The 24,766-nt window shown below is 39.1% G+C and overlaps 1 protein-coding gene across 42 annotated transcripts in view; it reads right to left on the bottom strand.

The window, feature by feature from the left end:
- Nrxn1 (neurexin 1) overlaps positions 1 to 24,766 on the bottom strand; it is a 1,167,492-nt gene that overhangs the window by 601,402 nt on the left and 541,324 nt on the right. For all 42 annotated transcript variants that reach the window (XM_060393136.1, XM_060393140.1, XM_060393190.1 and 39 more), the window contains one exon: positions 3,566 to 3,739. In XM_060393136.1, coding sequence (XP_060249119.1) covers positions 3,566 to 3,739 — 174 coding nt within the window. The remainder of the gene's footprint in view (positions 1 to 3,565; positions 3,740 to 24,766) is intronic.

Genomic DNA, 24,766 nt, shown 5'->3' with positions numbered 1-24,766 from the left:
AATTTTGGAATAAAATCATCAGTGAAAGATGATATCAGAAAGATAGGAATGTGATGATATTCACTGAGTAAACAAAAACATGAGAAGTGGTAAAATTGTTAAGGCTGGGCTATTTAAAACTTACTCTATGCATAGGCAGACTATTCCATAAACTGCCGCTTTGGGTTCAAATATTCGGAAACTAATTTAAGGCCAGTGAAGAGAAACCTATAATTAAGTGTAATAGACAAATTGCCTACTAAATTAGATTGTAAACAACAACAGCAAGTGTTATTATTACAAGCATTTGGTACGCAATCTTGTTCTCATTAACTTTTCTTTCCATCCTGAACTTAGTGAACTAAGAAAATGTGTAAGGGTGGAGTCCTTTGTATCGTGTCCTTTTCCTGCCTTGTGGTTACTGAGCTGCCTATATCTCTTTTAAAAAACACTTGCCACACAACATCTAGGAGGGCTTACTTTTGAAAAGTAGTGTCCAAGAAACTGTAGTGCCTTTCCCTTAAAATATAAATAAACCAAGGACCTAGTCTCATGTGTCAGACCATTCCTAAGGAACAAAATTGTATCTCACATTCTTGTATTCTCCTCTTAGGAAAAATTTACATGTTTAATAATTGTGTTTCTTTTACTAAATAAGTCACATAAGAAATCACAGTCTTTGATTTACAAATGTTATTTCAAAAATTAAAAAACGTAAGTATGATGATGATATTAAAACTGAATTCAAAAAAGATTTCCACTAATACTTTTACTTTCTTTTATTATTTCAACAGCTTGAATTTAAGTTAACTTTTGAGAGAAACAGATGCTTCGGTGAGGGGAAAATGTGATTTCAAATTAAAAAGTTTCATAGAGTTAGATAATTGCTAAATATTATGACGTTAGTTTGGCTGAGAAGTGATTCATAATCTCTGTAAGAACAGGAATCACAATTTGTTCTTCCTTTTCCCTCATGCAAAATTTCATAGAAATATAAGTTTTCTTTTTTTTTTTTTCAATGCAGTTTATTCAGGAACATTGAACAATCCTCGGACCCCGGGGAAAGCCAGCCCACAGCTTAAATAGCCTCTGGGTAGCCAACCCAGGCGTGCCATGGGGGCAATGCAGATAGGTCCACATACATGGAAGCAAGCCAGATCCTCGGCCTTAGCCAAATGTGGAGTTGTTCGTGACAGAGAGCACTCACCATCGGGAAGGTGGAAGGCGGAAACCAGCTCCATCTTTAAGGCATAGCATTCCGCAGCTCTCTACAGTTCCCCCTTTTTGTTTTAGACGCATCAGGCAAGAGTAGAGGTCTGATCTCTGATATTAGAAATAAATTGGGACTTTGCACTGATGTTCATTTAGGTGTCATCCACCCAAAGAGCATCAGACCAGTCCGATACCTTTTTCTCAGAGGCGGGACCTGGGGCATCAACCCGCATGCAATCAGACATGCTCTTCTCTGGGTCCAAAGCGGCTGACCCTGAGTGCAGTGCTTAGCCTCGCATCCCTCTGGGGGGGGGAGCAGCCTTACCAGGCCACAGTAGAGGACAATACAGCCACTTTTGATGTGAACTGACAGACTAAGATCAGAAAGGAGAGGAGAACCTCCCCTATTAGTGGACTTGGGGAGTAGCATGCAAGCAGAGGGAGGAGGGAGGGTGGGATTGGGATGGGAGGAGGGAGGGGCTTATGGGGGGATGCAGAATGAATAAAGTGTAATTGATGAAAAATTTAAGAAAAAAGGGAAAAAAGTAATTTAAGAACCTTAAATGACTTTCAAAATTGGAGGAAAACATGGAGTTAGTCAATTGGCATGGAGCACGTCTCGCCCCTGGGGGCAATGGTCTCCTGAACCTACTCAAACCTCGGACACCACCACTGCTAGTTCTAGAACTGACGCAGGATGTTCCAACGAGGGGTTAAGGCTTCTCATAATATTTCCTATAAGCCCACACCTGTTTGTCTATATCCCCCATTTTTATTCATTATTAGCCAGATAGAGCCAAGTAATTGTGGTAATGATACTTGCTTTTTTGCCCAATGCTGGAATGCTAGTAAAGTTAGGTATGCCCTGGTTACTCGCATGCCTCACTGGGTGCCTATGCCCATTGATGCCCCTCACGCTATGACTCTCTTCAGACAGAAAAGGGATCTTGGAACTGCAGCCACCATTGTTACTACCATCTCATTGACGGCTGTTGGAGCTACCACCAGGGCATTAGCCATGGGTCATACTGGGCAGACTGCTCAGACCCTGAATAATCATTTAACCAATGTAGCTCATGCCTTAGTTGTACATAAAGGAATTAATGCTCAACTAAAAGGAAGCTTGATGGTGTTCAATCAGAGGATTGACCTCTTGCAGGAGCAAATTGATACCCTATGGCAAATCGCTCAACCTGGCTGTCAATGAAAGTATGCTGGACTTTGTGTCACTAGCATACAACATGAGAATTTTTCCTGCGCTGCAAATCTGTCTAAACAATTGTCGAGCTATATTTTAGGTAATTGGACTGGAGAATTCGATACTACGATGGAGCAGCTGAGAGTGGCCATTGTCACAGTAAATTCTACCGGAGTGGACGCAGGACTAGCCACAGGATTATCAACATGGATTGCTGCAGCCATGAATCATCTGAAGGAATGGGCGGGCATGGGAGTGTTAGCAGGCCTTCTGGTGTTGGTCTCCTTGGTTTGCCTGTGGTATATATGCAAGATTAGAGTCTCACAACAGTGTGATGCAGCCATGATCATTCAGGCCTTTACAGCCATTGAAGCAGGACATTCTCCCCAAGCATGGTTGGATACCATAAAAAGCTGAAATATAAGTTTTCAAAATGGCTCAAACTATGTTGAACATTAAAGGAGCAACAGTAACACAGACAGAGCCATACAATTCATGATAATGTGATTGAATTACATTCGTGGAGGTAGAACTGGCTCAAAAAAACTGCAGTGTTGAAGAGAAAATTACCTAAAATGAAAGCAGCAATCAAAAAAATTCCTGTAGTTCTTGATCTGATAGGAGGCATGAAAGAATGTAAGAACATGGAGTGCATTTCCGAGGCATCATGCATTAGCCCCAGATAATAAAAGAAACCTGTCCTTGACAAAACATAGAATGTATTGCTTGCTATCAGATACATGAAAATAAAATCGTGATCTGGGAATAAATTCAAAGTCCTATTCTCAGTTTTTATCCCATTGAAAGTAAAGTTTAAAAAATGGGTAAAAACCTTATAATTACTGGAATTTTTTTTCCATTTTAAATGGGTATCTGATGCTCTAATTATAGCATTATAGGACCGATTCATATGTTACTTAGCCAAACTATAGTCTGCCATGGAAAAGGGAGAAGCTCTGCAGTTCCAGCTCCTATTCTATGTTGCACCTCAGTGTATTCTTACAAATAATCCAGAAAAATTAAGATTTGTAGAATGTTCAAACCATGGATATGTAAAAGAAAATGCTAGCAGCTGGCAGAAAAAAAGTTTTGCTGGCCAGTAAGGAGGTTTGTTCTAAGTGAATTTATATTTTGGTTGTATCAGGACTGTGCAGTGTAAAAACAGAGATGTAGTACCTTCACATCCTCTTTCAATTTGCCCATTGCAGAAAAGAGCATCCGAGATGAGATCTGGAAGCCTGCCATTCAAGTCCACAGATGCCAAGCAACCTTGAAAGCCTTCTTTGGCATGGACCAGTTTCGGCAAGGATTTGTATGTTTCTTTAGCCACTCCTCCAATATACAAGTCACCTGTGGGAAGATCAATTTAATTGTCACTAAAGTATCTCAGCATCAACTTTGAACATGCATTCTGTTGAGAAAAACAAAAGTGACTGTGTTTATTTTATATTAAATTAATGAGGTAACTGTATGACCTGCTATTTTCTTAAAAGTACAAAATAATGTAACATTTGAATCAACTATTAGCACCTGACATTTTTGTAAACACCATATGGATTCACGAGGGCGCCACCAAATGCAAAGAGCATAGCCACGGATATAAATATACCTGTACAGAATACAAGCCAGGTACTCGAATTATTAGTAAGTCCATTTTGCAAAACTAGAACAATAAAATCTATCCTGTGTGTTTCTTGGAACAACAAAAGTTCTGATGTCAGTGCTACACTGTTGTTTTACTTGTTTGTTTGTTTTTTTGTTTCCTTATTTTTTTAATTAAAATATAATTACATAATCTTCCCCATTTTCTTTTCTCCTTCAGACTTCTCCATGTATCCCCTGGCTTCCTTTTGAAATTATGGTTTCTTTTTTAGTTGCTATGGTTTTACACACACAAACACAGATACACACAGAGACTCACACACAGACACAAACAGAGAGACATACATACAGAGACTCACAGACCCACAGAAAGACTACACATGCAAATACATACATGCACTGACTCACACAGAGACAGAAACACACAGGCACACACACATACACAGACATACACAGAAACACACAGAGACACACACACAAACACACAGAAAAAGACAAATACACAGAAAGAGACGCACACACAATAGCGACTCAAACACACACACACACACACACACACACACAACTGTATAAATACAACTTGCTCATTCCTTTAGAGTTACTTGTTATGTATATGATTTCAAGGCTGAACTAGGTACTGGATCAATCAGGGGACTCATCCCTGGCATGGAATATTTCTCTTGCTCTCAGCATTCTTTAGCTTCTATGGTTTTTTGTCTATGAGCTGGGCCTTGTATGATTTCTGCCTGGCATATTAGTATGTCTATTGTTATTGTACTTGTGGTCGTATTTAGGCAGTCATGACATTGAGGTATCAATGGTTTAGCTTTGTCAATTTTAGAAGACACAGTAGCTTTGCTGGATCTCTGGCTCTTCTGTCCCCTTTTTCTCAGTGTTGCCTGAGCCTTGGGTGTAGAAGTTGTGCTATAGAGGTTTCATCTGGGACTAGTCACCACACAAACTTTTGTCCTCACTATTTTGACAGGTTGTAGTTTTCTTTCCAACCCTCTTTTTTGAGTATCTTCTTCATTTACTCAATCCTTTTATAGTCATACTTATGTAATTGTTTACATGTTTCTATGCTAACCTAAAAATAATGCCACTTTTAACCCTTGTCTACCTTAGGATTTTTAAAGAAGTTATTAATTTGTGTTTCTGATTCTCCTCTGGTTTCAAATGTAGTATTTTGCGTAGCTCCTTGGTTTATGCTTCCTCAACTTTACAAACACTATCACAATCCTTGTTTTATTCTCTCTGAAGAGTATTCAGTGACCAGATGACATTTAGTCAATGAAACTAATGAATTCAATACATGGCACAGAAGGATGACCTCAGAATTCTGTAGTCTTTGGCTCCAGACCACAAGTTTTGCTGACACACACCTGTCAGCTACTTCTCCAACTTTTCTATCTATGAAATGTTTCTCTTACCTAAATCATTCTAACTTCATGTCATTCTGTATAATTTTAGCTGTATAAAAAAAAAGTCTATGTATTCCTTATGCTCACCTAAGCAGCTCTGTTGTCTCCATGAGATTGAGAGCAAGAACTGATAAATGCAGCATTTGTTGAAACGTGAGAAACAAAGTCTTCAAGACAGATTAATTCATATCTGCTATCAGCACTCACAAAACAATCATAAGCAGAGGAAAATAAAGCCCTAAATCTGACATTCCCAGATTTTGTTGGTGAAAATATTGAGAATGAAAGTATGTAACTTTACCAATATCATACAGCCTCAAGAACTGAGAAATCTGGCTCCTCACTCTAGCAAATAAAACTGTTTTCATTATAATAGTGAACCACTAATATCTTATAATTTGTGCAGAAAGTACTGAATGTGTTTCTCCCCATCTTCTAAATAGCACTGAATAAATCATCACCCTTGATATTTAAGAATAGGAATGTATTCATTATGCAATACTATTTTTGTAATATCATTTGATTATTTTCTTTCACATTTTCATCCTCTTTTGTCTCTCAACTCAGTTAAATTTCAAGCCATTGTGTTTTAGTTGCTTTAGAAGGGCTTGAGTCATAAAGATATAAAATTAGCTTTCTACATTTGAGTTTTTAAAACATAGATTCTTCTAGGAATGTGACAAATATATAGACATTTATATAAGGAAAGCAAAACTTTCTTACACTGCAGTTGGACAAGCAGGAAGCATAATCTTGTGCGCATAGCTTTGGTGAATGGCAAAAGGAGGGCATTGCTTTCTAATTTAAAAGCTGACCCCTGTTGTGTCTCCACACTGCAAGGAGATTTAGAAAAGTAAAGTAGATGGGGAAGTTTCCTCAGGGGAACCCAAAAGCACAGCAAGATTTTTGTGGATGACCCTTTCATGATAGATTTAGCTACTGTGTCATATAACTTTCCATTCTCCACTATATTGTAGAAGGAATGGAACAATTCCCGGATAATCCAGAAATAGCAAACCAAGTCTGACCAGGGTAGGTCCCAACATAAGGACACAGGGGTTAGACAGCATTTCAGTGGTTGTGTGGATGGGGACCATAAAATATCTGAGACTGACTCTCAGACTTCTCTTTTATCTCTCTATTTTACAAAAGATTGGTATGGTGGGAATTTCTGATGGTAAACTCTGTAATTTAGAAATTACTTGAGGGGGAAAAGAGAACCAGAATTTCTCAAGTTCTCACTTTCATTAACTGCAAGAATCATAGCTCAAAACAGAAATCAAGGTAAATTTAAAAAATAAACTGGAAAAATTGCCTTCTTTTTTTTTAAAAAAAAAAAACTTATTAATTACATTTTATTCACTTTGTATGCCCCCTGTGGTTCCCTCCCTCCTCCCTTCCCAATCCCTCCCTTCCTCCTCCTTCTGCATGCATGCCCCTCCCCAAGTCCACTGACAGGGGAGGTCTTCTTTTCCTTCCTTCTGATCCTAGTCAATTAGGTCTCATCACAAGTGGCTGCAGTGTCTTCTTCTATGGCCTGGTAATGCTGCTTCCCCCTCAGGGGGTAATAAAGAGCAGGCCAATCAGTTCATATCAGAGACAGTCCCTGTTCCTATTACAATGGAACCCACTTGGATACTGAAACTGCCATGGGCTACATCTGTGCAGTCTTAGGTTATCTCCATGCATAGTCCTTGATTGGAATAGCAGTCTCAGGAAAGACCCCTGTGCTCAGATTTTTTTGGTACTGTTGCTCTCCTTGTGGAGTTCCTGTCCTCTCCAGATCTTACTGTTTCCCACTTCTTTCATAAGATTCCCTGCATTCTGCCCAAAGGTTGCCCATAAGTCTCAGCATCTGCATTGATAGTCTGCAGGGCAGAGCCTTTCAGAAGTCCTCTGTGTCAGGCTCCTGACTTGTTCCCTCTTTTCTCCTTCTTCTGATGTCCATCCTCTTTGCCTTTCTGGATAGGAACTGAGCATTTTAGCAAGAGTCCTCCCTCTTGATTAGTTTCTTTAGGTGTACAGGTTTTAGTAGGTTTATCCTATATTATATGTCTATATGAATGAGTACAACCACTGTGGAAAGCAATCTGGCATTTTCTCAGACAAGTAGGAATAGCGCTTCCTCAAGATCCAGCTGTACCACTCCTAGGCTTATACCCAAAAGAGTCTCAAGTACATAATAAGGACTTTTGCTCAACAATGTTTGTATCAGCCTTATTTTTAATAGGCAGAAGCTGGAAACAGCCCAGATGCCCCTCAGTGGAGGAATGGATGCACAAATTGTGGTACATCTACACAATGGAATATTACTCATCAACAAAAAAACAAGGAAATCATGAAATTTGCAGGTAAATGGTGGGATCTGGAAAAGATCACCCTGAGTGAGCTATCCCAGAAGCAGAAAGATGCACATGGTATATACTCACTCATATAGACATTTTATATAGACAAAAATTGCTTTCTTGAACACTGGAGAATATGGGCTGAGGTTTATACTTCAGTGTGACTAATATTAATGCAAGGATGTGCTCACTACACTCATTTGCTTACCTAAATTCTTCAGGGAGCTTTAATTATTTTTCAGGACTAAAAACAGTATTAGATAACAGTGTTGGGCTGAATGAAGATCTCCTAGCCCTGCCTTTAAGAAGTTTGGATATAGAACTTAAGACTAAAAATTTTGCAACTGAGGAACACAATGCAACCACTCCTGATGAGACCTGATAGACTAGGATCAGAAGGAAGGAGAAGAAGACCTCCCCTATCAGTGGAGAAGGGGGAGGGAGGGTGGAGTTGGGAGGGGAAGGGCAAGGGAGTTACAGGGAATTAATAAAGTGTAATTAATAAAAATTAAAATAAAAAATTACGCAACCAAGGTTAGACATTTGCAAGCCATGCTTCTTTCAGGTACTTTTCAGAGGTTGTTCAGTGTTTTTTAGAATCTATCTTATTGCCTGAGCCTGGTGGACAACATATTATTAAACACCCTATAGACTGAGATCACACAGTGAAATAAAAAGTCAAGGAAAAAGAAAAGGTATGGCATGGCCAGAAGTGATTCTAAAGAGGGCACAGTTCCCTCCCCCTTTCTGCTTCCTACCACAAGTCTTATTTCCTAGTTTGTAAGCTAGTTTACCTGATTTCTTTTGATTGCTTGTGGAAGAAAGGTAGTAATCTTTACTGTGTGCTACTAAAGAGCAGAAAATATCACATCAAGCAATGAAAGATCTGATAAGAACCTCAAACATTCCAAGGTGGATAGGTTTATGTTTATAACTCTGGGGCTCATTCTCACTTTCATTACTGAAGCTGCACTTAGCTCCCCACAATTAGTGCTATCTTTATAAACTTTTCATATACTACAGAGTGTTCTTGAGGTCCCCTGGTAGACTTCCATATAAAGAGAACAAAGGAAATGCTTAAGTGGGCTCAGCCCTGTGTACATTACCTCCTCATCAAAGATGCAGCACATCCTTTTGATCCTTGGGGAGATGGAAGGGAAATGACCCATTAACACTAATGGGTCCTTACAGGTAAAAGTCCTGTGCATATGAAGGAGGATATGCTTCTTAATGACCCTGTGTGTGAAGAGGGCCTGGATGGACATCCATTAAAAGCCAAGTTTCCGCTAGAGTTGGCTCTCACCTGTTGCCTTCTCCCTATCCCACCACCCAACCAGGCTGATTGGATGTTTTTATTCCTGACCTTTAAGTGAGGCATATACAGAAAAAGGTAAGGACCATAATACACAGAAGCACAAAGCATCTCTCAACAATATCATCTGAGGATACTTAGAAAGAGTGACTAGTCCGTCGCATCAGCACAGAAATTTTGGGCGAGCTTTGTAGTTCTCAAGATCTCTGACCCTTTTACTAACTGGTATCCATAGTGTAAGCTCGTTAAATTGCATTACTTCTTTAACAGTAACATTGTTCCTCTGTGGAATGGAATTAGTGATGCCTAGAAGAGGCATCAAGGGTTACAGAGAACATTTCAATGTACATTTCATGTACTCTGCACATGATTGACACTATATGACTGAATTGGTTCTGGTAAGGCACATGGTGTGTGCTAATGGTACTAGGAATTCAGAAGAACTGAAATTTGTTCCTATATAGTGACAAGTTTCAGATTTGCAACAATTTCCTGGAATTCATTTAATTTGATCTAGTTTACAGACATCAGTGTGCTTAAAATGTGTCTTGTATAATATTACCAGAAATTAGGGCACAAGATAATTTTACTTACCCAATTTGAAACCAAATAGCACAGAACCTCATAAAATAATCAGAGATTTTTCTTCGTAAATATCTTCTAATTTAGACATATTTAGAGATTAAGAAAAGACAAACAAACAAAAACATTCTATGAAGAAGACCTCCCCTATCAGTGGAGAAGGGGGAGGGAGGGTGGAGTTGGGAGGGGAAGAGCAAGGGAGCTACAGGGTATTAATAAAGTGTAATTAATAAAAATTAAAATAAAAAATTATGCAACTAAGGTTAGACATTTGCGAGCCGTGCTTCTTTCAGGTACTTTTCGGAGGTTGTTCAGTGTTTTTTAGAATCTATCTTATTGCCTGAGCCTGGTGGACAACAACTACTATGAAGGCCAAGAGGCAATTTGTAGGTTCAGGCTGAATCTTTATTAGACAATGAGAAAAACAAAAAGATTTTTGTAAACTTTTTCGGGTGGGTCATGATAGAAGACTTGAGATTAAAAGAAATAAGAAACATTGTTTTACGAAGACTAAGTGCAGATGCAAGACCTTGGGCGCAGTACTGATGCAGTTTGGAGGCAATGTGAACATGGTGTTAGTATGAGAAAACAGAAGATCAGGTGAGAAGGCATAGTTGGAAGAGAAGAATATTCAACTACTTATTAAGTATATCAATAATGTTAGATAAAGAAAAACCAAAATAAATTATATAAGTGAAAAATTACAGGACATGATGGGTCTTCTGACTATTGGCTGGTAAAAAATAAATAAAATAAAAATCAGAGATATGTGTCAGGGACGGCCAAACAGTCAGGGAAAACTGGTATGTGAATGTGAGGAGACACACTGTACCTGACACTGCAATGTGGTATTTGAGCACTGGTTAGAAGCGTCCAGGGATATGCACAAGGCCCAGAGAACAGGAGCCACAGCTGGGATCCTCTGAGATCTCCAACCAAAAACAAATAAATGAAGTGGTAGAAGTGATTTCTTTCTATATCAAAACAGTGAACAGAAGGCAATCAGAGCAAAGTGTCTCATTTCTTCCTGAGAGCAGCAGAACCTAAGTGTCAAGGTATAATTATTCTTTGACTCAGCTGTCCTATTTATTCATACGTACTTTTCTCAGCCTCTTCAACATATCATTTTTATTTTAACAAAAAAGAACATACATAAAAAGACAGATGTGAATAGTTATGACTAGAAAAATATAGGCTTATAAATTGTCATTTGGGAGAGAATCAAACTCATATACTATCACTTGTTTTTTGATGGCTGCATGGGAGAAAAATCTAATTCTATATGCAGGACACTGTAATGTTTCCATCATTTCTTGTGATTCATTGCTGAAAAAGACTAAATCTGCCCACACTGGTTTCTGCCCCCACATAGTGCCCTTCCTTTCCCCAGGGAACAACCAACCTCTGCTCTTAAATCTTTGTCCTTAGTTTTAATTTTAATCTTTTCTTGTTCGACCACAAAGGAATTCCTGCAGAGCAGATCTCTTCCAGATAGGAAGAGGAAAATATTCTTGGGTAGAGAAATCATATCTGAATGTATTTGTATGAAAAGGTGTTCTGTTAGAAGAAAATCATCTGTCATCCTTCAGGAATAAACACTCAGATATTAACTTTCTTTTTCTGGGAACAGAATATCAGTTTGATCTTTCTCATAACTGTTTAAAAATAGAGTATATTCAATTATTAAAAGAAAAAAATATAGGAAGTAAATATTTCTCAAATAATTCTGAGCTTTTCAGTAGATAAATCTGTATAAAGACTATAACAAGCCTCATATAGCCAAAATCATTCAAGTAGGCCTGATACTTTTTTTCAGCCAAAGAAACAATCCAGGTGGATATTTTGCTCTGAGATGTAATATCTGTATCTTTAACAGATCCTTATGGAAAACACTGAAGCTGACTTTAGAATGGCTTTGCTGAAGAGACGCCGAAAGGATACCAGTCTGACTGAACAAATGTTCCTGAACTTCAGATATTGTAGTCTGCTTTGCTATATGAGATGTTTGATCCTACAGTAATCTAGCTTTAATTCTATAAGAAATGCCTAGAAAATCTTTCTCTAAACTTACATTGGATTTAGGGGTTCCAAAAAATAATTGTCCCCTCACTGGAAAAGTAGACCTTGAAGACTTCTTGCTTTATAACAATCAAATTACTAGTTTCCCCAGGGGAAAAAAAAAAAAAGAACTAAGTGAATCCTTAGCTCTATTTTGTATATCACACCTGACACTCAAACTATTGCTACAAGTAACTGCCAATTCCTCTGACATTGGTCCTTCCATTTTCACTCTCATTTCTAGTCATTGTTGACTTTTTATTTTTATTTTTTTCTGCAATAATTAATTATCTGGTAACTCTCCCTCCTTTCATCCTCTGTACTGATTCCACATCAATCTTCGCATTGCATTCTAAGTTATTACTAATATGTGTGCCTGTGTGTGCACATGCCAGAGAATATGTACAGATTCTGGAAAACAACTTTAAAGGGTTGAGTTTCTCCTCTGACTGTAATGTAGGTTCTGAGGATCAAATTCAGGTCATCAAGCTTGCTTAGCAAGCACTTTTACCTTCCGAGCCATCCTACTGGTATCCAGCTGTGTCCTGGTTTATTCAGTATCTTGCTCCCTCTACAATCTAAGTTTGAAGTAGCCTCACATGAAATCTCTCGCTAAACTTGAAACTAGTTTTTCCAAATACTGTTTCCCAGGCAGATGACTGAGATTACATCATCTTGTTCCTATACCTTGACAGTCAGTCATCTACAGTTACCTTCATTTCTATAATTTTGTGTTTTCCTGCCATTCCATCAGAGTTCAAAGTACACACTATTTTCCTTATGAATGCTTTGCTTTTGCCAATGCTGCATTTCAAGACTCTGTTCAATTTCAAGTGTTCATTCAAATTCTACCTTGATAATATATTTATCTACTATTAAATCAGTAAGATCTTTAAATCCTGACACAATTTTGCATCATCCCCTTACCCCGAAATCTGTTGTTCTAAGTGCTTTGCAGTGGATCTCTCCTTTTCAGTTCAAATTATAAATATCTGAGGAGATAATCATGGGCAAGGCACTTTTAAAATCTTACTTTTACTTAGGACTTTGTGATTATTTTTGAATCATTTAATGGATGCATAATGAGTAGTAGTAGTTCATATTTTAGAAAGAACCATACAAATAAAATGGTATAGTGAAAGTTGTATTGCTAAAGCACTCATATGTTTCTGGTTTCCTTCCTCTGAGAAACATGGATTAAAGTTAATCAAGGGGATGTCTCTTCTACTGATCTATTTCTCTAACGAACACAGAGGTTAAGCCTCAAAACCCATTAGAAGAATATGACAGTTTTCTGTTTAATAGAGTAATTTATTAGAGAAATTCATGAGTGGTTTTACTTAACACACATTGCATTTATTTGTAGTGAGAGGTGAATAGATACGCTAAGAATGTAGAAGCAGTTTGAGGCATCAGTGTGTAATAAAGAGAATCCATCTCTTACTTTTCTTCTGAAGTTAAGCACAAGTGTGAAACTCTTGTGGGGAACCCGTTTGATCCTACCCTGCCTCTCTACTTGAGCTGTCTGGGTATATATACAGTAACAACCTCTGCTATATTATACACAAGCACAGCCTCACTCAAGGAGACTTTATATCACAGTTTATGCTGTGGACACTGCTGACTCTTTTCAGACCCATCCATTCTGTAGCCCTAAGTGTTATCACAGAGTGAAGGATACCTTTACTTACATGTAGATCACAGCCATGCTACTGGATCCCCCATCTCTGTTCTCTGTAAATTCAATAATCCCCATTTGTACTTCCTGTTGGTTTGTCTGCGTCTCCCTTCATTCTGGATTGTCTTTGAGCCACCAACCAATGACTGCTAGAAACGGAGAACTTCTCCAATGAAAATCTTTTTTCTTGGCCACTTTGCTAGTTCTAGGTGTTCCGACCTGAAGCTTTCCTCCCACATCCAACAACACAATGCTTCAGCTAAAGCACAAATAAGACCACTACCACCAACAGTATCAACAACAGCAATAGAACTTATACATTTCCTAAAAGCAATGCAGCTGAATTTAGATATGAGGTTCTTGTCTGTTTGAATAATGGCCTCCTTTCTTCTTGAATCACTCGTGTCAGGCACTGCTATGGTCAAAATCAGGAACAGAAGCTAGGTCACAGTATGGTGAGACACTGATTGCCTAGTATTCACCAGAATCTGGAATCAGTCTCCAGCACTGAAAAAATGGGGAACAAAGCTCTGACTTCGTCACTCTAATATAGTAATAACTGGCATCATTGAGATGTGCCCAGGTTTACACTTGGGCAAACACTGTTCTATTTACCAGAGAAGCTACCAGTGAGGAAAGGTCACCATGAGTCAGGCTGCACATACCGCAAAGGCCCTGGGGATCAGGGCAATAGAGCTCGAGAACAGGGGAATCACCCTGAAAGTCCAGTCTTCTGAAACTGTTACTACGTCAGTTAAAGCACCCTGGCTTACACGCATGTACTCCAAAGACAAAAGACCATTACTGCAAAGTGCAGGGGATATTTGAACGTTCCTGCCAGTTGAGAAAAGTAACAGTGGTAGCAGTGGAGCCTCAGCAAGGTGGCAGATTCTCCGAGAGATGGATCTGCAAGCTGAGAAACCCCAGAAGAAAAGCCAGTTAAATTTCTCCCATGGTTATAATTACTTGGTATCATTTTTTGAGCCATGGTTCAAACTCTTATGACACAAACATTTAATATTTGGATGCAGGGCCTGCTTTCCAACTGCTGTTCACAAATAATAAAGTCAGAAACATGCAGCTATCTCTGTCATACCTCACTGCTAATATTTTCATGTGAAGGATGGGCAAACCAAAAAGGCTTGTGTGCTGACCCCAATACATTCGTATAGCTAGAGTTTGAGAGTTAATAGGTTCATTATTTTTACGGCAAGATTAGAAAATGGTTTTCATTCTGACATTTAATTTCTAGCTGAAATTTTGAGAAAAAAATGCCTATTGAAGAATTTTTGTTTTTAAAAGAGGATTTTTTGAGACATATAGGATGAAGACAGATTTTGTTTGTGTGTTTGGCCAACAGACTGAGGAAAACCTGGTGGGCATGCTAAATGGAGAATAATGGAAGGGAAGTGCTGTAAGGTGCATGTGGTCATTCATCTTCTTTTAAATCTACTCTATGCCAGTAACACTGGCAGAAGGGGTGTAAGTTCAGGCAAATAAATCCATGTCAAGCTAACTTCATTTGGTGGCTTTAAAATTTAAATTTGACATTTGGCTTTTAAGAGAAAGCCAGGTAGAACATTTTTTCAATGCTCTCCTTTTGTCCCCAACAAGCATGCATACCTGTGATCAATACCCTTAACAGCCACTTCTGTCACAATTATGTTTTGGTTTTCCTCTCGTGGTATGATACTCATTTAAACTGCAGATGGGTTGGCTGTGACTACATATACTGTTATAATTTGCATATGTTTTTTCACTAAGCTTGGGAGTGATTTGACTTTTCCACACTCTTTAAAACACTCAAATGTTGTTATTGTCTAGACGTCACAATTAAGCAAAGCATTATCAGGAAGAGGGAGTCACTGGGTCAACACAATCCTTCCAACATCAAAAGAATGAGGCTGGCACATGAGACCCCACCTCCAGGGCTACTTCTTTCTCTTCTTCTTTTACTAAAAGTAACATAACAGAAGAAAAATAAGTAGTGTTGGCTGGGCAGTGGCTGTAGAGGTAACCTTCATTCACGTTGTGTCTCTGTATATCCAATTGTTAATTGATGGTAGTAAGCTAAATGTTGACAGATTCTGGTATTGCCATTACCATTGAAGCATCTCCTGTCTCAATGTTGTGTAAAAATTGTTCTCTGATAAAGAGCTGAACAGCCTATAGCAGAAAGAGAGTTAGGGTAGAACTTGTAATCCTGGTTTTAGGGTCCCAGGTGGTGCCTAGAGAAAGGAGAATAAGGTCACCAGACCATGAGGGAGTTTCCATGAGGACAAAGATGAATCAGGAGAGAGCAGTGCGAGACTGGCAGACAGGTAGCAGGGTATGTGGCTGGGAAGTAGGCCAGGCTAGCAGGGGCAGGTTAAAATAAATGGGAATCTGCCCAGCTATTGAGCTTTAAATCTCATTCATAAATGTAACATATCTTGGTCTCCTTTTCTGATAGCTAGATCAGGCATAAAAGTACTTTATTTCAACAGGTGGTGGCCCACGATTTTAATCCCAGTATGTTGGAGGCAAAAGCAGACTGAGCTCTGAATTTGAAAAGCAAGTTCCAGGACAGCCAAGGCTACACAGAAAAACATAATCTTGATAAACAAAACAAAACAAATAAACAAACAAAAACAAATAAGTATAGTTGGACATGACTTCTGGCAATGAATGAAGATACGTATAAAGTAGGTGTAAATCTGTTGTTTTCTTGAATTTTTTAATTTAAATAATTTAAAGTTCTCATCTTAAAACAACTGAAAACTTAATTTGTGTGGGTGGATCTCTTGCTATTTCAAGTTTAAAAGAACTTCTATTTCCTATAATGGTGGCCTATTTAGTACATGTCAAAAAATGAGTCTTATACTTCTTATACTACCTCAATATAAGAAGTTACATTCATCACTGTTTTTTTTTTTTTTTTTTGCATAGTCTGAAATTACACAGCAGCATAGGCAATGGTAAAGTAACATTCATGGTTTACAGACATTGACGATGAACTTCTAAAATATTATAAGACTTACAGAATTAAATAAAATATTTTTTCTTTAGATTTTTCGGTTTTTTAAATTTTTTTAATTTTTTTGTTTTTTATTTTTATTTGTTTATTTATTCACTTATTTATTTGTTTGTTTGTGTTTTTAACCAAAAAGGGACTTCTTCCATGGAAAAAGATAGGATATTTTCAATATAATAGATCCTTCAGTATGTCAGAGTATCTCTCCAAGTGCTTTATTGGTTCAGTATGCAAATAGGTATGAGGAAGGATTCATCCGCAAAGCCTTGGAAGTAAAGGAAATGGAAGGCAGTAATAGTTGAAAAACAAGAAAAAAGCCTGTTAAAGCAACTAATGATTGACTGACAAGCCCATCTCTAAGCCCCAACCCTAGGCCTTGTGTTTGCTGGTCCTGCTTTAAGTATCTGCAAATGTTACACACTATGGAGCACATAGACTGACATAGACCAGGTAAAATATTTGCTGCAGTGCCACAGGAGGATTTCAGAAACTGTGTGAAAGACAGAAGGATAGAAAAGTATGTGAAAAGTCATCAAAATATTAATTTCTTCTCTGTTGACCAGAAGTGAAATTTTCACCATTATCTAAAGTGGTTATATACACATTTAAAAATTTTTATATGAAAGGAAAAGTTTTAATTTATCACATGGTGTCCCAAACAATTAATATAATCACTTTTCAGTCAACATAAAGAGAAGGTTGCTCTAGGACATATCATCCTCCTGCCTCAACTTCCAGAGCACTAATTACAGGCATGTGCCCCAACTGTGATTTATAAACTGTGTTTTGAAAGGATGGAAAGATGGCTCAGCAGTGAAGAGCACTGGCTGCTCTCACAGAGGACTTAGGATTGGTTCCTAGATACAGTCTTTTGGCCTCCAAAACACCAGGAATTCAGGTGCTTCCTAGAAATACATACAGGAAAAACACCCACACAAATAAAATAAAACAAAATGATAAATTGTAAAAGAATGTGAAGTCCTGCTTGTCCTGTAGTGACTGTGCACTGTTGTCCAAATATGCAGACACAGCTTTCGTTGCACCCTAACACCCCTGCTTTGTGTTCCCTGCATTTGGAGAGACAGAACTAGTAGGGATTTCAGTAAGAAAATGTTAAATAACTTGGGTAAGCTGAAGAGATGTGTGAGCATGGGGAATGAATACATTCCCAGGAGGGCTGAGTGAAAGTGGTTCACGGAAATGTTCAGCGACAAAGAGGCACAGCTATGCATGGTAGAAGCCAGCTGGTCAAAGTCCAGATAGAGCAATGGTGAGTCTGCTTGACTGAGCATGGACGTCATTCATAGGAGGTATGGCTGGAACGCACACAGAGAAGTCTCGTGAACAAAGAACCGTGCCGTTAAAGAATAAAGATTGTAGTGAGAATTTTGGAGTTTTAGTTTCTTTAAAACACACACACACACACACACACACAGAAATATTATAAGAATATGTTTTTGTTTGTTTGTTTGTTTGTTTGTTTTAATCCCAGGTATGGAGATATGGAACTTCTTTGAAGCAGCTGACTATGATTTATCTTATGCTCTAGCAGAGGCGTGGTTTTACCAGCTGTGGGTAGTTTCTGGTGATTGGATGAAGTTTGGAATTCTCAGGACTTTGCAGAGGGTATGGAATGAGAGGTATGGTGTGTTTTCAGTGGGTTGTTGGTTGGTTGGTTTCTGCTGTTTTTATAGTTTATTAAGTAGTTGTAAAACAAACAAACAAACAAGCAAAAACAAGAAATAGTTAGGTAGCCTAATGGCAAAGATCAAACTTGCTCCAATGAGCTCCAGGCCCCTAATCAGCAGAAAGTAGTCTAATGGTAAAATTGCCCCAATTCTGACCCCTGACTTTATTCAGGGATATCTTCCCTTTTATCTCTGTTCTTTCTTCTCTCTTATCTAATTTTAGGGGGTTGAAAGAGAAGAATAAAACAGGTAGAGAAGGGTGGAAGAAAGAGCCCACAAAGTAGTAAAACACTGCTTACAGAAGATGCTAACTGTTGAACATGGTGTCTGAAGTCAGATTCTTCCACAATTGAGTAGGAAGGAGCAGAAGTTTGAATATGCTACATTTTTTCCTGCCATTATGGCCACAATCATATCTTCATTCCTGAGATTATATTAATAACTTTTATTTAAAGAGTTTATAAAATTGTATGGAAACCTGTGCATCACTGAGGAAAGACAAAGACATCGCATAGCTGGAGTTACAGGCAGATATGAAGGATGGATCCCATGTGAGTTCTGGGAACCAAATTTTGGTCTTCTACAAAAGCAGCCCATTCTCTTAATTGCTGAGCTACTTTGCCAGACATCACTATTTAAATTTTTGCATTAAAGATGATTTTATAATATTAAATTATACAATTGTCTCAAAAGAGAACTAAAATATATTCTGTGAACTTGTGCATGATTCAAATACCTCAACACTGCACATTTTGGATGGCTTGAGGTAAAAAGTGGTTTGATTATATTAGATCATCTTGATGATCATCTCGCTCATCTTACTTCAATTGATAAAATACTTCATATATAAATCCTTGATCCTTGTCAAGCTCACTATAAATGACAGCAATGGGAAGAATTACAGTGATGAAGGTAATTCATTGTAATTTTGAATAGAATTGAAAAAAAAAAGATCTAAGCAAGGAGTTTTCTTCATGAAGATATTCAATTTTGTATAACTTCCTGATGTTGTGCATGATTCACATTTACGTCCAGCAAAAAATCAAATGATTACATCAGATCATGAAGCTTTTAAAAAACAGATGGATCCATAAATTTATGGTTTATAAATTTATAAATGCAGTGGTATGTGATACAATAGAAATAGAACATTTGTACAGGAATTCATAGTGTCTGAAATTCTAGAATGCCAAAGGACATCAAAGGACTCAGGAATGAGGATCGGAGGGGAAGAAGGAACCTCCTATAGGTTTAAGATATAAGCAAATCCCACTCCTTGATTAGTACACAGAAAGTTAAAGATAACCTTTGAGAATATTAGGCTTTCTCTTTTGTACTTTCATTAAATATGTCTTCAAACAAATTTAGTAGGTGCACAATTGCACACTGTGATTTTATCTCCCACCCCTCTTCCTGATACCAGAGAGATGATACATTCTAGTTAAACATGCCTTTTAAGAATTTAGGTCGAGGACCCTAAACCTAAGTTAATCTTGAGTATTGATGTGACTGAAGAACAGCACACACATGGGGCTTAATGCTTACACACTAAGTTTGAAAGTAGAAAAGGCCAACGTGAAGAAGGGACAGCTGCCTTGCTAGTTGATGCAGCCCTTGCAGATGCTCAAAGAAGCAGTTACTGCTTTTACCAATAGTCAGTCTCTGTTCCCCCACCATGCACTCCACCTCTCTCTCCTTTCTCTTTCCCATGCCTTTCTTTCTTTTGTTTCCTTAGGTTAGTCTTAGTTGGTTTATGCTTCTTGTAGCACAAGACCTTTGTCTCATCTTTTCTTCATTAAAAAGACAGAGGCCAATGTGCTGACCTAGGTTTGCTTCTTATACATATGGTGGTTCACAACCATCAGTAACTGCACATCCCCTGCAGTTCTAGGGGATCCAACGACCTTTTTTGATATGAAGACCTGGCTTCCTCCTCTATCCTTTGTATGCACAAGGCATGCATGTAGCACATATACATCAATGTGCATGCGGCACTCACACACATAAAATAATTGTTGTAAGGTAAAGAATCAGGAAGTCGAAGGCTGGACCTGTAGACACATTGCTGGATAGATCAGTTCTCTGGAGCACATCACTCCCGGCATGGAAAGGAATGGGTCAGATCTCGGGGTTTCTCAAGTTCCTGTGATCCCACTGGATGGGAAAAGAAGTCTCAGAATTGGAAGAGGTTAACTATACTAATAAAGGATGTTTCTGCATAATGAGAAAGATTCCAAAGTGGGTGCAAAGGATGACGGCATTTAAACCTCAGAGTTTTTAGTACAGGATGCACAATTTAAGCTGCAATAGTGTAACTGTGCGTCTCTCTAGAGGTGGGGGAGGTGAGAGTGGATTAAAACAAAAACCTGTCAGAGGTTTTATAGTCAAGAGAATAGATTTGGTCTGATTTCTGCAAATCTTGGGAATTCAATGGAGTCATCAAAGAGAAGCAATGGTTTCATGTCTCTAATTGTCTTCCAGGTAACTGTGCTGCAACTCCTGTGAGGGAAAAGGAGTAACAAAACTGTCAAGTATTACTCTGACAGACTCACTGCCTTATTGTTTCTGTTCTGAAACAGAACAGGCTGTGGTGATAGCCTCAGATGTGATCCTTTTCTCCACTGAGCCTAGTCTATCGTCAGCAGTGCAGCTGAAAGATCATTCTAAAGTGTGCTGCCAACTCCACTGACCCCAGCTTCTGCAGGATGCTCAAAGCCCTTTTCCAAAAGCAGCAAACCACCCTGCTTCCTTCTGAGATATACAGAGCCTTAGAAACACAATGTCCTTCTCAGGAGGTTCGTACTGCATGCCACGAAAATCTAATTGGGTATTTATAGCCAATTTGTAAAGAAGTGAGACCAGGCGCAGCAGCTGGGAAAACACCTGCTACCTTCTAGAGACCATGGTGACAGGTCCGTTCCCTGAGTTTAAACCCTGTGTTTTGGGCACTTTGAGAATAAGATAAAGTGGAGAGTATTAAGCTGAACTGATGCCAGTAATGAGATGTTATCTCAGGGCAGTGCCAGCAGGCAGGGTAGAAAGAGGGTCTCAAAGGCATGCTGATAGCAGGAAAACAGACTGGTGGGATCACTAGGAAGGAGGAAGCAGGTGCCAGGGACAGCCCCGTCTCCTGGAGATCCCACTGCAGTAATTAGAACAAACTCCCTACCCTCTGAGGGGCCTCATTGCTAGCCACTGAAAAGGTTTCCTTAAAATAACCTCTCACAAATGTAGAAAGTGTTAGTAATGTCACTGCGTTATAAACAACAAGCCAGTGGGCAATTCCTGCACTGCCGATGTCTCGTCCAGCTCTAAGGCTAGGCTCACAGTCAAATTCTTATCTGAACATGTCCTGTTTGAGCAAAAAGACAACAAAAACACAAACAAACAAACAAACAAAAAACCAGGCACGGCAAATGGGTTACCAGAAGTTACATGTGCCGAACAACAAAGCTCAGACATGTTTCATCATGATCAACGTTTTGGAACTGACATTCCTTCATTAAATGTTTTTCAAAATGAACGTGCAAATGTCGAAAATAGGCAGACATGCCTTATATTTAGGTCCAGAAAATGACAGCCACTAGGTAACAGACCAATCTGAGTTACATAAAAAAGAACAAGCCGAGGATATATGCAAATCTTCACTCAGAGACTGAACCTGTTGGAGTTGTTTCTGTCCTGGCTGTTTCTGACTGAGGCTTCTTCCAGTGGCTTGGGCGTGGGAAGCACAATAGCAGGCAGCTAGCTACCTGCAGGCTGAGATTTGAATGGCAAAATGAAAGAAGCTAAAAGGAGATTAGGAGGGAAATATTTTGGGGTTTGTGAGAGGCATAAAGGAGGAGGAAGGGACAAAGTGCTCTCCACCTGGCTGACCTAGATGTGCCGAGTAACTCGATGTAATTTTGCTAAGTGGCCACCTGAGGGCACTGTCTGATATGCACTTAGGAATATGGTCAGCCCCAATCAAGTCCAATTGAGCCTCAATTTGCTAACAGATTAACTTAATACTTAAATAAGGGCACCCATGGAAATTGAAACCCAAAACTATTCGTCTTTTCTATTTTTATTCTTGAACTAGATAAATGAATAAGCAAGACTGACCTCAATTCAAATTTCCCGACACTCATAAGGATTACATACGATAACCTCATTAAAATCCATCGAGTATTTAAAAGAGACTCAATGAATATCAGCTTTTCCCCAGACACTTTAAGATGCAAATTTTCAAATTAGGACAAGAGAAGCACAGGTAGAGACTACATTATCTTACTCAACTGGCCAGGACTAAAAAGTTCCAGAATGAATAGAACTGTGCTCTGGAATCAGTGGAGAGCAAGGAAATGCTGTGCCTTTCATTGCGTGATGCAGCTTGTACATAATAGTCAAAGGGAGTAGGCACCAGCAGCTGGGAATAAGGATGAAAACAAATTATATCAGCAGGGAGAGGCATACACCCATGAGACTTGGACAGTGTCAGGAAAGATCATTTGAACAAGGTCATCAGCACGAATTCCTCTTCTGGAGGGATCCTTAGATTGAGGCTTGTTTGTGACCTGAGCAGAGGTGGGGAAGAGAGAGGTCCGTGTTTCATATTTCAACATCTACAAGATGAAACACAGTCATGGACAAAAGCGTGCATTACAGTGAAGGCTAAATGTGGAATTTTAGATTCTGGAAACAAAGAGATTCTGTTTCCCAGAGCAAACCGATCGAGTTACTCCCCCTCCCCAATGTCATGCGTGGCCCTATGCTGCCCTCTGGTGTTTCTTTCGGGTATAGTACTGTAAGTGAAAACGTCCAAAATCCGCTTCAACCAAGTGACTTCAGATAAGGACTAATCAAAGTCAAACCACGGAAACAAAGGGCCACCTACATACAAAACAATTAAAAGGTGGGCTATAGTTTGTTTAACATACATTGTGCCTTGTTTCAGGATGTTAATACATGGCATGTGAGGATGTTAACTAGACACCTGTAAACGGTTTCTGGGCATCGTTGGAGAGCTATACTGAGAAGGATGCAGAATTCTTCACCAACTACCACAGGCTGGTGGTAAAGGTAAGCTAATTGGTCTCACTTGGAGAAGTACAGATGTCTGCACTGATTTGAAGAGGGTGTGGTTAAATCAGACTAATCCTCATAGGGTCAATCCTGGTGAAAATAAACCCAAAATAAACCACTGACTCAGATAAGGTGATTTCCCTGTTTCCTGCATTTCTAGAGGCTCCACACTACATGAATGGTGTGCATGATCCGTTCTGGAAATGAAACCCTGCAGGTCTTACATCCATAAACCCATCCTTAGCTTCTCGAGGGTGCCCAGGAGGGAAGGAGAAACAAACAGTGCTTGGCTGTTTTCGCTTGTTCCTCCTGTACCCCTTAAACATGGCTTCCTCAAAGTCTTCATTCTCAGCCCAGTTTCAGTACCCACATGTGGCACCATAGCTTTCCTCCCCGCTATGTCCTGCATGTGTGTGCTCAGATGAAGCACATTTCTTGGACGGTAACTTTTCGTAGCAGGACCCTGTCCTTCCTCCAGTGCTCTCCACTCTTAGAGAGGTCTGGCTAGCATTGTATCATGAACAGCAATAGTGCAGAATAGATGAGGGATGTTCTCCTTCCGTTGTGCTTCTTAGGGCTGTTGTTCCCGTTAAAATTACACATGCACTTATGAGCTGAAACGTCAGCCTAATCTTATGGACTAGTTCTCACTTTGTAACCTTACTGAGAGGTCTTTCTAGAAGGCACAGCAGCTTCACAGAATATAGCAGGGTATTTATTGGTAAAGAATCTTTGTTGAAGAAATATATCTGTGAAGAAGACTGCTTCACACACAAGCATGACACCTGCAGCTAGTATCCCAGAATCCACACAAACAGCCTTTCTGGCCATTCATGTGCCTATAAAACAGAGCAGAGATGCAGGAGTAGGGCCCAAACAGAGGCTCTGGCTGAAAGGAATATGGTAAAGAAGGATAAAGCAAGGCACCCAATGCCCTCCTCTAGGGTCCACACCATGCAGGCAGTGCAGGCCTGTGTCTGTGCACCCTCCCACACACACATGTAAACAAACAAATACATACAATGAATTATTCATCTAGGGCAGTAACCTCTAACTTAAACTGAATTTTTTTAAAAATATGCATTTAGTAAGAATCTCAGACTTAACATCTGAATTTGTCTACTCTTTATATAAGTTGTGGTTTTGGTATTTTTTACTATGGGAAGTGTTTTATTAATATTCAGTGTTAAAAAGCATCCTTGTTTTCAGAAAAAAAGCGTCTAAGAGTTTTAAAGCTATCTTTATGGCACACACCCTTATCAGAAAGAATCCGACTAAAACTTCTTATTATAAACATCTGAAGACCCACAACCCACTGCATTTCAGGGCTCATGTTCACAAACTGCGTCTACAAGCAGTGGATGGGTCAAACAACGGTGACCCATATGTTTCCAATTATTTGAATCTCTGGCCTGACATCTGGGCTGTCTAGTGACAATCGTGTATGTGTCCTGAGATCTCTCTGACATAAACAAGGCATTGTTTTATTCAGCCGTAGTTGGCTTCACAATCCCCTTCGCCCCTTTCCTAGAAAATGGCCTCCTGAGCCCAACATGCAAAATGAGGGCATCTTCTGAATAGGAACCAAATACTCAGCTCACTACTGTCTCAGAG

This window comes from Meriones unguiculatus, chromosome 1 (assembly GCF_030254825.1).
Source record: "Meriones unguiculatus strain TT.TT164.6M chromosome 1, Bangor_MerUng_6.1, whole genome shotgun sequence".
Classification (NCBI taxonomy): Eukaryota; Metazoa; Chordata; class Mammalia; order Rodentia; family Muridae; genus Meriones; species Meriones unguiculatus.
This window is presented reverse-complemented; position numbering and strand designations above follow the sequence as displayed.